General features: G+C 36.2%; 1 protein-coding gene across 2 annotated transcripts in view; it reads right to left on the bottom strand.

Annotated features, from left to right (window-relative positions):
• Positions 1–15,291, bottom strand: part of LOC135525487 (son of sevenless homolog 2-like) — a 63,365-nt gene that overhangs the window by 21,365 nt on the left and 26,709 nt on the right. For both annotated transcript variants that reach the window (XM_064953157.1, XM_064953156.1), the window contains 5 exons: positions 11,791–11,913; positions 11,382–11,494; positions 10,891–11,113; positions 1,182–1,301; positions 414–576 (listed from right to left, as the gene is read on the bottom strand). In XM_064953157.1, coding sequence (XP_064809229.1) covers positions 414–576; positions 1,182–1,301; positions 10,891–11,113; positions 11,382–11,494; positions 11,791–11,913 — 742 coding nt within the window. The remainder of the gene's footprint in view (positions 1–413; positions 577–1,181; positions 1,302–10,890; positions 11,114–11,381; positions 11,495–11,790; positions 11,914–15,291) is intronic.

The raw sequence follows: 15,291 nt of genomic DNA on the forward strand, positions 1-15,291 counted from the left end.
TATACCCGTTTACGACTGGATTGAAACGGAATATACCCGTTTACTTCTGGATTGAAACGGAATATACCCGTTTACGACTGGATTGAAACGGAATATACCCGTTTACTTCTGGATTGAAACGGAATGTACCCGTTTACTTCTGGATTGAAACAGAATATACCAGTTTACTTCTGGATTGACGGCAACCTTGCATCCAGGTTCTGCTACAAACAGTAATGGTTGGTTAAACTGACATTTTTGTCCCAAATGGCACCCTATTCCCTACATAGTGCACTACTTTTATCCTGAATTGGCAACCTATGCTCTCTATATAGGGAACAGTGTACCATTTGGGCCGTCACCCCAAGGTACATGTCTGGGCTGTGTTCACCTTGACGGTGCGTCTGTTTGTGTATGTCTGGCTGTGCGATCACCTCGAAGGTGTGGTCGAGCCGGTAGACGGGGACAGAGTTGATGGCAGAGACCACCTCCAGAACACCATTGAAGTTGTTGAGCTCCTGAAACACCTGCAGGATCTCAATGACCCGCGTTAACACAGCTACTCTCTCATCCAGGTTCTCTGCTTCCACAATACACCTGAGACAGAGTGAGAGACGAGAGACAGACCGAGAGAGAGACAGACCGAGAGAGAGAGAGAGAGAGAGAGAGAGAGAGAGAGAGAGAGAGACCGAGAGAGACAGACCGAGAGAGACAGACAGACCGAGAGAGGGAGAGAGACCGAGAGAGAGAGAGAGAGAGAGAGAGCGCGAGAGAGAGAGGCGAGAGAGACAGTGAGAGAGACAGAGACAGACGGGAGACAGAGAGAGACGGGAGACAGAGACAGAGAGAGACGGGAGACAGAGAGACAGAGACGGGAGACAGACGAGAGACAGAGAGAGACAGAGAGAGACAGGAGAGAGAGAGAGAGACGAGAGACAGAGAGAGACGGGAGACAGAGAGAGACAGAGAGGAAATGGATCTCAGTATTAATGTTACTGACTGAGTTCACAGCAGGGAGATGTTCATTAGTCCACACCGTAGCAAAACGTTTTGGCAATAGAAAATGAAAACCTGTGTTCTTATTGGACAAGTTCAGGTAGTATGGCTCTATTTGACTGTTTCTAAAAACGTTTCCCACCTACTGAAACGGACCCAGCTAACCTCTGAACCCCAGGGCTTGGGTGAGTGGTAGAACTACTCACTTCTCGAACCACAGCGTGAGGTTAGTGGTGTGACGGATCATCCTCAGCAGGTTGGGAGAGTTGTTCTCCTTGTCCTCTTTAGTCCACACACTCCCCACCAGCTCAGACGGCCTCACAGCCCTGCAGAGGACACACACACGTCAATAACATTACTGACAATAACATTACTGACAACAACATTACCCGTACAACAACATTACCCGTACAACAACATTACCCGTACAACAACATTACCCGTACAACAACATTACCCGTACAACAACATTACCCGTACAACAACATTACCCGTACAACAACATTACCCGTACAACAACATTACCCGTACAACAACATTACCCGTACAACAACATTACCCGTACAACAACATTACCCGTACAACAACATTACCCGTACAACAACATTACTGACAACAGCATTACCCGTACAACAACATTACCCGTACAACAACATTACCCGTACAACATCATTACTGATAACAACATTACCCGTACAACAACATTACCCGTACAACAACATTACCCGTACAACAACATTACCCGTACAACAACATTACTGATAACAGCATTACCCGTACAACAACATTACCCGTACAACAACATTACCCGTACAACAACATTACTGACAACAACATTACCCGTACAACAACATTACCCATACAACAACATTACCCATACAACAGCATTACCCATACAACAACCTTACTGACAACAGCATTACCCGTGCAACACCATTACCCGTGCAACACCATTACCCGTGCAACACCATTACCCGTGCAACACCATTACCCGTGCAACACCATTACCCGTACAACACCATTACCCGTACAACACCATTACCCGTACAACACCATTACCCGTACAACACCATTACCCAAACAACACCATTACCCAAACAACACCATTACCCATACAACATGGTTGACAATAACACTTGACAAGCACAGTACCACACTTCTCAGAATGGCCCCAGTACAGACAGAACATGGTCAGAGTCCTTCAGAATGGCCCCAGTACAGACAGAACATGGTCAGAGGGCTTCAGAAAAGCAAAGATGTTTATAACAAACCCAAGATGGTTAATCTGTGTCGTTTACAGTGGGAGCAAAATTAGCATATTGGGCAGAACAAGCAAGGAGGTGGGCAAAGCCAAAGCACGAGCTGTCGAGATCCTATTGGCCTGTTGTAGCATGTATTTGCATATTTCCATGAGGAAGTTAGCATGTGCACAAACTCAATTGGACCACGCACTCCTAAACACACGTAAAAAAATATATTTGGCAAAGTGTCAAGTCTATAACTCTTAGAGCACTGTGTTAGTAGGAGATTATAGTTTTGGGAACATATCACCGACTTCCTCAAACTACCAGATGTGTATGTGCTATAGGCGTCTCACCTAAAGACTAGACTCCAGCAGGGTGAGCTGGGTACTGTGGTAATGGTAGAGTAATATTACAGTAATATTATAGTAATATTATAGTAGTGGAAGGTATAGTAATATTATAGTAGTGGAAGGTATAGTAATATTATAGTAGTGGTAGGTAGAGTAATATTATAGTAGTGGTATAGTAATATTATAGTAGTGGCAGGTAGAGTAATATTATAGTAGTGGTATAGTAATATTATAGTAGTGGTATAGTAATATTATAGTAGTGGCAGGTAGAGTAATATTATAGTAGTGGTATAGTAATATTATAGTAGTGGAAGGTAGAGTAATATTATAGTAGTGGAAGGTAGAGTAATATTATAGTAGTGGTAGGTAGAGTAATATTATAGTAGTGGTATAGTAATATTATAGTAGTGGCAGGTAGAGTAATATTATAGTAGTGGAAGGTAGAGTAATATTATAGTAGTGGAAGGTAGAGTAATATTATAGTAGTGGTATAGTAATATTATAGTAGTGGAAGGTAGAGTAATATTATAGTAGTGGTATAGTAATATTATAGTAGTGGTAGGTAGAGTAATATTATAGTAGTGGAAGGTAGAGTAATATTATAGTAGTGGTAGGTAGAGTAATATTATAGTAGTGGTAGGTAGAGTAATATTATAGTAGTGGTAGAGTAATATTATAGTAGTGGTAGAGTAATATTATAGTAGTGGCAGGTAGAGTAATATTATAGTAGTGGAAGGTAGAGTAATATTATAGTAGTGGAAGGTAGAGTAATATTATAGTAGTGGCAGGTAGAGTAATATTATAGTAGTGGCAGGTAGAGTAATATTATAGTAGTGGCAGGTAGAGTAATATTATAGTAGTGGTAGGTAGAGTAATATTATAGTAGTGGAAGGTAGAGTAATATTATAGTAGTGGTAGAGTAATATTATAGTAGTGGAAGGTAGAGTAATATTATAGTAGTGGCAGGTAGAGTAATATTATAGTAGTGGTATAGTAATATTATAGTAGTGGTAGAGTAATATTATAGTAGTGGCATGTAGAGTAATATTATAGTAGTGGAAGGTAGAGTAATATTATAGTAGTGGTAGGTAGAGTAATATTATAGTAGTGGCAGGTAGAGTAATATTATAGTAGTGGAAGGTAGAGTAATATTATAGTAGTGGTATAGTAATATTATAGTAGTGGTATAGTAATATTATAGTAGTGGTATAGTAATATTATAGTAGTGGTATAGTAATATTATAGTAGTGGTATAGTAATATTATAGTAGTGGTATAGTAATATTATAGTAGTGGTATAGTAATATTATAGTAGTGGTATAGTAATATTATAGTAGTGGTATAGTAATATTATAGTAGTGGCAGGTAGAGTAATATTATAGTAGTGGTATAGTAATATTATAGTAGTGGAAGGTAGAGTAATATTATAGTAGTGGAAGGTAGAGTAATATTATAGTAGTGGTAGGTAGAGTAATATTATAGTAGTGGTATAGTAATATTATAGTAGTGGCAGGTAGAGTAATATTATAGTAGTGGTAGAGTAATATTATAGTAGTGATATAGCAATATTATAGTAGTGGCAGGTAGAGTAATATTATAGTAGTGGAAGGTAGAGTAATATTATAGTAGTGGCAGGTAGAGTAATATTATAGTAGTGGCAGGTAGAGTAATATTATAGTAGTGGCAGGTAGAGTAATATTATAGTAGTGGCAGGTAGAGTAATATTATAGTAGTGGTAGGTAGAGTAATATTATAGTAGTGGAAGGTAGAGTAATATTATAGTAGTGGTAGAGTAATATTATAGTAGTGGAAGGTAGAGTAATATTATAGTAGTGGCAGGTAGAGTAATATTATAGTAGTGGTATAGTAATATTATAGTAGTGGTAGAGTAATATTATAGTAGTGGCAGGTAGAGTAATATTATAGTAGTGGAAGGTAGAGTAATATTATAGTAGTGGTAGGTAGAGTAATATTATAGTAGTGGCAGGTAGAGTAATATTATAGTAGTGGAAGGTAGAGTAATATTATAGTAGTGGTATAGTAATATTATAGTAGTGGTATAGTAATATTATAGTAGTGGTATAGTAATATTATAGTAGTGGTATAGTAATATTATAGTAGTGGTATAGTAATATTATAGTAGTGGTATAGTAATATTATAGTAGTGGTATAGTAATATTATAGTAGTGGTATAGTAATATTATAGTAGTGGTATAGTAATATTATAGTAGTGGCAGGTAGAGTAATATTATAGTAGTGGTATAGTAATATTATAGTAGTGGAAGGTAGAGTAATATTATAGTAGTGGAAGGTAGAGTAATATTATAGTAGTGGTAGGTAGAGTAATATTATAGTAGTGGTATAGTAATATTATAGTAGTGGCAGGTAGAGTAATATTATAGTAGTGGAAGGTAGAGTAATATTATAGTAGTGGTAGGTAGAGTAATATTATAGTAGTGGTATAGTAATATTATAGTAGTGGCAGGTAGAGTAATATTATAGTAGTGGTATAGTAATATTATAGTAGTGGTAGGTAGAGTAATATTATAGTAGTGGAAGGTAGAGTAATATTATAGTAGTGGTAGGTAGAGTAATATTATAGTAGTGGTAGGTAGAGTAATATTATAGTAGTGGTAGAGTAATATTATAGTAGTGATATAGCAATATTATAGTAGTGGCAGGTAGAGTAATATTATAGTAGTGGAAGGTAGAGTAATATTATAGTAGTGGCAGGTAGAGTAATATTATAGTAGTGGCAGGTAGAGTAATATTATAGTAGTGGCAGGTAGAGTAATATTATAGTAGTGGCAGGTAGAGTAATATTATAGTAGTGGTAGGTAGAGTAATATTATAGTAGTGGAAGGTAGAGTAATATTATAGTAGTGGAAGGTAGAGTAATATTATAGTAGTGGAAGGTAGAGTAATATTATAGTAGTGGCAGGTAGAGTACTATTATAGTAGTGGTATAGTAATATTATAGTAGTGGTAGAGTAATATTATAGTAGTGGTAGGTAGAGTAATATTATAGTAGTGGCAGGTAGAGTAATATTATAGTAGTGGAAGGTAGAGTAATATTATAGTAGTGGTATAGTAATATTATAGTAGTGGTATAGTAATATTATAGTAGTGGTATAGTAATATTATAGTAGTGGTATAGTAATATTATAGTAGTGGTATAGTAATATTATAGTAGTGGTATAGTAATATTATAGTAGTGGTATAGTAATATTATAGTAGTGGTATAGTAATATTATAGTAGTGGTATAGTAATATTATAGTAGTGGAAGGTAGAGTAATATTATAGTAGTGGAAGGTAGAGTAATATTATAGTAGTGGTATAGTAATATTATAGTAGTGGAAGGTAGAGTAATATTATAGTAGTGGAAGGTAGAGTAATATTATAGTAGTGGTATAGTAATATTATAGTAGTGGTATAGTAATATTATAGTAGTGGTAGGTAGAGTAATATTATAGTAGTGGAAGGTAGAGTAATATTATAGTAGTGGTATAGTAATATTATAGTAGTGGTATAGTAATATTATAGTAGTGGAAGGTAGAGTAATATTATAGTAGTGGTAGAGTAATATTATAGTAGTGGTATAGTAATATTATAGTAGTGGCAGGTAGAGTAATATTATAGTAGTGGAAGGTAGAGTAATATTATAGTAGTGGTAGGTAGAGTAATATTATAGTAGTGGTATAGTAATATTATAGTAGTGGTAGGTAGAGTAATATTATAGTAGTGGAAGGTAGAGTAATATTATAGTAGTGGAAGGTAGAGTAATATTATAGTAGTGGTAGGTATAGTAATATTATAGTAGTGGCAGGTAGAGTAATATTATAGTAGTGGCAGGTAGAGTAATATTATAGTAGTGGCAGGTAGAGTAATATTATAGTAGTGGCAGGTAGAGTAATATTATAGTAGTGGCAGGTAGAGTAATAATATAGTAGTGGCAGGTAGAGTAATATTATAGTAGTGGCAGGTAGAGTAATATTATAGTAGTGGTATAGTAATATTATAGTAATATTATAGTAGTGGAAGGTAGAGTAATATTATAGTAGTGGCAGGTAGAGTAATATTATAGTAGTGGTAGGTAGAGTAATATTATAGTAGTGGCAGGTATAGTAATATTATAGTAGTGGAAGGTAGAGTAATATTATAGTAGTGGAAGGTAGAGTAATATTATAGTAGTGGAAGGTAAAGTAATATTATAGTAGTGGTAGAGTAATATTATAGTAGTGGCAGGTAGAGTAATATTATAGTAGTGGCAGGTAGAGTAATATTATAGTAGTGGTATAGTAATATTATAGTAGTGGTAGGTATAGTAATATTATAGTAGTGGTATAGTAATATTATAGTAGTGGAAGGTAGAGTAATATTATAGTAGTGGTAGGTAGAGTAATATTATAGTAGTGGTATAGTAATATTATAGTAGTGGAAGGTAGAGTAATATTATAGTAGTGGTAGGTAGAGTAATATTATAGTAGTGGTATAGTAATATTATAGTAGTGGAAGGTAGAGTAATATTATAGTAGTGGAAGGTAGAGTAATATTATAGTAGTGGCAGGTAGAGTAATATTATAGTAGTGGCAGGTAGAGTAATATTATAGTAGTGGCAGGTAGAGTAATATTATAGTAGTGGCAGGTAGAGTAATATTATAGTAGTGGTAGGTAGAGTAATATTATAGTAGTGGCAGGTAGAGTAATATTATAGTAGTGGCAGGTAGAGTAATATTATAGTAGTGGAAGGTAGAGTAATATTATAGTAGTGGTATAGTAATATTATAGTAATATTATAGTAATATTATAGTAGTGGCAGGTAGAGTAATATTATAGTAGTGGTAGAGTAATATTATAGTAGTGGAAGGTAAAGTAATATTATAGTAGTGGTAGGTAGAGTAATATTATAGTAGTGGTAGGTAGAGTAATATTATAGTAGTGGAAGGTAGAGTAATATTATAGTAGTGGAAGGTAGAGTAATATTATAGTAGTGGTAGAGTAATATTATAGTAGTGGTATAGTAATATTATAGTAGTGGTAGGTAGAGTAATATTATAGTAGTGGAAGGTAGAGTAATATTATAGTAGTGGAAGGTAGAGTAATATTATAGTAGTGGTAGAGTAATATTATAGTAGTGGAAGGTAAAGTAATATTATAGTAGTGGTAGAGTAATATTATAGTAGTGGCAGGTAGAGTAATATTATAGTAGTGGTAGAGTAATATTATAGTAGTGGAAGGTAAAGTAATATTATAGTAGTGGTAGAGTAATATTATAGTAGTGGCAGGTAGAGTAATATTATAGTAGTGGCAGGTAGAGTAATATTATAGTAGTGGTATAGTAATATTATAGTAGTGGTAGGTAGAGTAATATTATAGTAGTGGTAGGTAGAGTAATATTATAGTAGTGGAAGGTATAGTAATATTATAGTAGTGGTAGAGTAATATTATAGTAGTGGTAGAGTAATATTATAGTAGTGGTATAGTAATATTATAGTAGTGGAAGGTAGAGTAATATTATAGTAGTGGTAGGTAGAGTAATATTATAGTAGTGGTAGAGTAATATTATAGTAGTGGCAGGTAGAGTAATATTATAGTAGTGGCAGGTAGAGTAATATTATAGTAGTGGTAGAGTAATATTATAGTAGTGGAAGGTAAAGTAATATTATAGTAGTGGTAGAGTAATATTATAGTAGTGGCAGGTAGAGTAATATTATAGTAGTGGCAGGTAGAGTAATATTATAGTAGTGGTATAGTAATATTATAGTAGTGGCAGGTAGAGTAATATTATAGTAGTGGCAGGTAGAGTAATATTATAGTAATATTATAGTAGTGGAAGGTAGAGTAATATTATAGTAGTGGTAGGTAGAGTAATATTATAGTAGTGGTATAGTAATATTATAGTAGTGGTAGGTAGAGTAATATTATAGTAGTGACAGGTAGAGTAATATTATAGTAGTGGAAGGTAGAGTAATATTATAGTAGTGGAAGGTAGAGTAATATTATAGTAGTGGTATAGTAATATTATAGTAGTGACAGGTAGAGTAATATTATAGTAGTGACAGGTAGAGTAATATTATAGTAGTGGAAGGTAGAGTAATATTATAGTAGTGGAAGGTATAGTAATATTATAGTAGTGGAAGGTAGAGTAATATTATAGTAGTGGCAGGTAGAGTAATAATATAGTAGTGGCAGGTAGAGTAATATTATAGTAGTGGAAGGTATAGTAATATTATAGTAATGGCAGGTAGAGTAATATTATAGTAGTGGCAGGTAGAGTAATATTATAGTAGTGGTAGAGTAATATTATAGTAGTGGTATAGTAATATTATAGTAGTGACAGGTAGAGTAATATTATAGTAGTGGAAGGTAGAGTAATATTATAGTAGTGGAAGGTATAGTAATATTATAGTAGTGGAAGGTAGAGTAATATTATAGTAGTGGCAGGTAGAGTAATATTATAGTAGTGGCAGGTAGAGTAATATTATAGTAGTGGAAGGTATAGTAATATTATAGTAGTGGCAGGTAGAGTAATATTATAGTAGTGGTATAGTAATATTATAGTAATATTATAGTAGTGGAAGGTATAGTAATATTATAGTAGTGGTATAGTAATATTATAGTAGTGGTATAGTAATATTATAGTAATATTATAGTAGTGGAAGGTAGAGTAATATTATAGTAGTGGAAGGTAGAGTAATATTATGGTAGTGGTAGAGTAATATTATAGTAGTGGTAGAGTAATATTATAGTAGTGGAAGGTAGAGTAATATTATAGTAGTGGCAGAGTAATATTATAGTAGTGGAAGGTAGAGTAATATTATAGTAGTGGTAGAGTAATATTATAGTAGTGGCAGAGTAATATTATAGTAGTGGCAGGTAGAGTAATATTATAGTAGTGGTAGAGTAATATTATAGTAGTGGCAGGTAGAGTAATATTATAGTAGTGGCAGGTAGAGTAATATTATAGTAGTGGCAGGTAGAGTAATATTATAGTAGTGGCAGGTAGAGTAATATTATAGTAGTGGTAGGTAGAGTAATATTATAGTAGTGGTATAGTAATATTATAGTAGTGGTAGAGTAATATTATAGTAGTGGCAGGTAGAGTAATATTATAGTAGTGGTAGGTAGAGTAATATTATAGTAGTGGTATAGTAATATTATAGTAGTGGAAGGTAGAGTAATATTATAGTAGTGGTAGAGTAATATTATAGTAGTGGTATAGTAATATTATAGTAGTGGAAGGTAGAGTAATATTATAGTAGTGGTAGAGTAATATTATAGTAGTGGCAGGTAGAGTAATATTATAGTAGTGGAAGGTAGAGTAATATTATAGTAGTGGTATAGTAATATTATAGTAGTGGAAGGTAGAGTAATATTATAGTAGTGGAAGGTAGAGTAATATTATAGTAGTGGTATAGTAATATTATAGTAGTGGAAGGTAGAGTAATATTATAGTAGTGGTATAGTAATATTATAGTAGTGGTAGAGTAATATTATAGTAGTGGAAGGTAGAGTGATATTATAGTAGTGGTAGAGTAATATTATAGTAGTGGCAGGTAGAGTAATATTATAGTAGTGGTAGAGTAATATTATAGTAGTGGTAGAGTAATATTATAGTAGTGGTATAGTAATATTATAGTAGTGGCAGGTAGAGTAATATTATAGTAGTGGTAGAGTAATATTATAGTAGTGGTATAGTAATATTATAGTAGTGGTATAGTAATATTATAGTAGTGGTAGGTAGAGTAATATTATAGTAGTGGTAGGTAGAGTAATATTATAGTAGTGGTATAGTAATATTATAGTAGTGGTAGAGTAATATTATAGTAGTGGTAGAGTAATATTATAGTAGTGGTAGAGTAATATTATAGTAGTGGTAGAGTAATATTATAGTAGTGGTAGGTAGAGTAATATTATAGTAGTGGTAGAGTAATATTATAGTAGTGGTATAGTAATATTATAGTAGTGGCAGGTAGAGTAATATTATAGTAGTGGAAGGTAGAGTAATATTATAGTAGTGGTAGGTAGAGTAATATTATAGTAGTGGAAGGTAGAGTAATATTATAGTAGTGGTAGAGTAATATTATAGTAGTGGTAGAGTAATATTATAGTAGTGGTAGAGTAATATTATAGTAGTGGTAGAGTAATATTATAGTAGTGGTAGGTAGAGTAATATTATAGTAGTGGTAGAGTAATATTATAGTAGTGGTATAGTAATATTATAGTAGTGGCAGGTAGAGTAATATTATAGTAGTGGAAGGTAGAGTAAGGTATATGAGTGGTATACTTAGTAGGTGTCACCATGGTAACAGTGGTCTCACCTGTACAGTTCAGACTCCAGAAGAGTGAGCTGGCGGGCGATCTCTATGGGGTGAAGGGTCATGAGGTCAAAGGTGTCCGTCTGACCCAGGCGGCTGATGTGCCACTCGATGGGCGGGGGCGGGCTCTCGAAGGTGATGTTGTGGCTGACCCCGTTGGACTGAGTCTGCATCTTCCTCTTGATGATCTTGTTGATGGACTCCACCCACTTTCTCATTGACTTTCCTGGTCAAGAAAGGAGGACTTTTTCAGAGACAGGAAATGTGTCTCTGTACAGGGTCAGCCGCATGGTGCAGCACATATAAAACATGACCTTTGTCCCCGTCTTGACTGGCAAGAGGTTAGAAGCCAGAGTTTTTGAGAATCTGTGTCACACTTTCCAATGTATTTATTACAAACGGCAAATAAACATCACTCTCACAATAACAGTGTCTGGTAAATAAAACAAGTGTACATATTGGTTTTTAAAAAGGGGGTGGGGGGGGGGCCCGACCTCGGAGTTGTAGAATGCTGCTGATGTACTCCTCCAGTTTGCCTCGTAGCTCGGGGTCGTTCTCAAAGTCATAAAAATGATGTTCCACCCACTGACGAAACACATTCAGAACCCTGAGAGAGAGTGACAGACACAGAGACAGAGAGATAGGGGAGAGTAATATTATAGAGAGAAGGGGGAGGAGAGCGCGAGACAGAGAAACAGACAGAGAGACAAAGAGAGAGAGAGACACAGAGAGAGAGAGAGAGAGAGAGAGAGAGGAGAATTGAAGAAGAGGGTAAAATACCACAGACATGGTGACGGTGGAATTACTCTACTAGAAACCCGCCCAACCCAGGTGGGATGGAATCTGATTGGAGAGTGTTATGGTGGGATGCAGGCTCATTGGACAATGGAATAGTGATCAAACCTGAGTTGGACGGGTTGGACGTACTCCCTGCGGAACCTCTGTAGCTCTGCAGCCATTGGCTGATCCCCATTCCATAGAGCCTGTTTGTCTGCCTCTGTGGGCTCTGGCTCAGGGATCTCAATCCTGGGAAAGATGAAATATGTTATTGCCAAACCACCAGTTGTACTCCCTGACGAAGGCCATGTTGCTGAAACATCAAGACTTGTGAAATCTTTGTTTTAGTACCATACACTCAATATTAATTTAAGGATCAGACATACCCGAATCTAACTGCCTGTAGCTCAGGACCTGAAGTAAGGATATGCATAATTCTTGATACCATTTGAAAGGAAACACTTTGAAGTTTGTGGAAATGTGAAATGAATGTAGGAGAATATAACACTTTAGATATGGTAAAAGATAAAACAAAGAAAGAAACACAACCGATTGTTTTGTATTTATTTTTGTATCATCATCTTTGAAATGCAAGATCCAGCCAAGGTGCAATTTAGATTTTGGCCACTAGATGGCATTTCAATTATGTAACAAAAAATGTGTCAACACTGCCCAAATGTGCCTAATTTGTTTATTAATAACTTTTCAAAACTGTGCACTCTCCACAAACAATAGCATGATATTATTTGACTAATAGCTACTGTAAATTGGACAGTGCAGTTAGATTAACAAGAATTTAAGCTTTCTGCCAATATCAGAGATTTCTATGTCCTGGGAAATGTTCTTGTTACTTACAACCTCATGCCAATCGCATTAGCCTACGTTAGCTAAACCATCCCGTGGGGGACCCACCGATAACACAGCAGGTTTAAAATTAGCCTGACATTAACCTATCATAGCAGGTTTAAAATTAGCCTGACATTAACCTAACGTCGCAGGTTTGAAATAAGCCTGACATTAACCTAACGTCGCAGGTTTAAAATAAGCCTGACATTAACCTAACGTCGCAGGTTTAAAATAAGCCTGACATTAACCTAACATCGCAGGTTTAAAATAAGCCTGACATTAACCTAACGTCGCAGGTTTAAAATAAGCCTGACATTAACCTAACATCGCAGGTTTAAAATAAGCCTGACATTAACCTAACGTCGCAGGTTTAAAATTAGCCTGACATTAACCTAACATCGCAGGTTTAAAATAAGCCTGACATTAACCTAACGTCGCAGGTTTAAAATTAGCCTGACATTAACCTAACATCGCAGGTTTAAAATAAGCCTGACATTAACCTAACATCGCAGGTTTAAAATAAGCCTGACATTAACCTAACATCGCAGGTTTAAAATAAGCCTGACATTAACCTAACATCGCAGGTTTTCATTCATTCTGGTCCTGATGAGAAAAAAAACAAACTTTTTTTCTCTTCTGCATTTTTCAACCAATCCAGTCAATGTGGAGGAGGAGTTAAAGACATACTCCGGTACATTGGTGACAATTAAGTATTTTAAACCTCCCGCTTTGGGCTGGATGTGTCATTGTGTGTAGTTCATACATGCATAATCTATGAGAAGAAAATCCTAGTCTGAAAGCCGTTTTCTGGAAGATGTGCGGTAACGTTTACTACCACCCCCCCACTTGGGCCCGCCCCGGAGCAATTCGAGTTTTAGCCAATGAGCTTCAGCCCCTCGCCATTTGAGTGACAGCTGTGGGAGAAAGATGTACATATAGGGAGAAACATAATACTGTAACACAAGAGAAAGATGCACTCTCAGCGTATTTGCCATTCTGGTAAAATGCATTGTCTATTGTATAGGACAGGAGGCCAGAGTAAGGCCATGAGAGCATAGGACAGCTGGACAAACCAAGGTCAGAGGGACATACAAAGGAGGGAGTCAGCCAAATGACCAACTGATGGACAATAGACATAGGACATATATTTTTAGGACATGAAGATGCTGAAGGAATGTCAGAAGAGACAGTCTACGAGTCCTAATAAGGACAGACATACCAAAAGAACACACCAGGCTGAACGTAAGGGGGCCCATAGCATAAGATGGGCATGTATTATTTTGGGGACATGAAGACATCCTGCCACTATTATAACTTAACTGAAAGCAGGTTTGGTCGTTATCGAGCTGAACAAGCAGGATGCACAGATTGGGATATAATGGTGGCAGATGGACTGAGTGAAGTAACTTCATTTGCATGTGGGATGGACTCATATGTTGTATGTGTATAAATCAGAGCCAGTGCTCTAGAAAAGTGTGTTCTCCGCGGACCATCTAGGCTTCTGATATGTTTGTATTAAAAGCCTATATTGAATTCACAAGTTCTTGTAAGTGTTAAATTTTGTTACGATTCTCTACGACACAGCTAGCGACACACACACACACACACACACACACACACACACACACACACACACACACACAGTAGAGAGAGAAAGAGCAAAAAAAAAATACAAATAAAAGTTGGTGCCCATATCAGCACATTTGGGACATATATATAAAAGTACCGCAGAATCTCTTTAAGATGAAGTGTCGCCTCGCGTCACAGACCCTTCCTCTTTCCCCTGAAAACCGGACGCATCGGTTTGTTTTCCAACCCCGCTGAGAGTGACAACACGAAACAACTGCATCCTTAAAAGGTCTAGTGAGAAGTCCCGGAAGCAGACGTGCATATTGGGTTCACCATAAAGAGATACACAGTGTATTCAGACCACTCAACTTTTTACACGTTTTCTTACATTACAGCCCCATTGTCAAATGGGTTAAATGGTTGTTTCCTCCCCCCTCATCAATCTACACACAATACCCCATAATGACAAAGCAAAAACAGGTTTTTAGAAATCGATGCAAATTTATTAAAAAAAACAACTGAAATATCACATTTACATGAGTATTCAGACCCTTTACTCAGTACTTTGTTGAAGCACCTTTGGCAGAGATTACAGCCTCAAGTCTTCTTGGGTGTGACGCTACAAGCTTGGCACACCTGTATTTGGGGAGTTTCTCCCATTCTTCTCTGCAGATCCTCTCAAGCTTTTCCATCAAGGATCTCTGTACTTTGCTCCATTCATCTTTCCCATGATCCGGACTAGTCTCCCAGTCCCTGCCGCTGAAAAACACTCCCACAGCATGATGGTGCCAACACCATGCTTCACCGTAGGGATGGTGCCAGGTTTCCTCCAGACGTGACGCTTGGCAATCAGGCCAAGGAGTTCAATCTTGGTTTCATCAGACCAGAGAATCAGGTGACTATTGGCAAACTCCAAGCAAGCTGTCATGTGCCTTTTACTGAGGAGTGGCTTCTGTCTGGCCACTCTACCATAAAGGCCTGATTTGTGTAGTGCTGCAGAGATGGTCGAGGAACTCTGGAGCTCTGTCAGAGTGACCATCGGGTTCTTGGTCACCTCCCTGACCAAGGCCCTTCTCCCGCGATTGTTCGATTTGGCCAGGCGAACAGCTCTGGGAAGAGTCTTGGTAGTTTCAAACTTCTTCCATTTAAGAATGATGGAGGCCACTGTGCTCCTGGGGACCTTCAATGCTGCAGAAAGTTTTTGGTATCCTT

The sequence above is a fragment of the Oncorhynchus masou genome, chromosome 32, assembly GCF_036934945.1.
Source record: "Oncorhynchus masou masou isolate Uvic2021 chromosome 32, UVic_Omas_1.1, whole genome shotgun sequence".
Taxonomy (NCBI): Eukaryota; Metazoa; Chordata; class Actinopteri; order Salmoniformes; family Salmonidae; genus Oncorhynchus; species Oncorhynchus masou.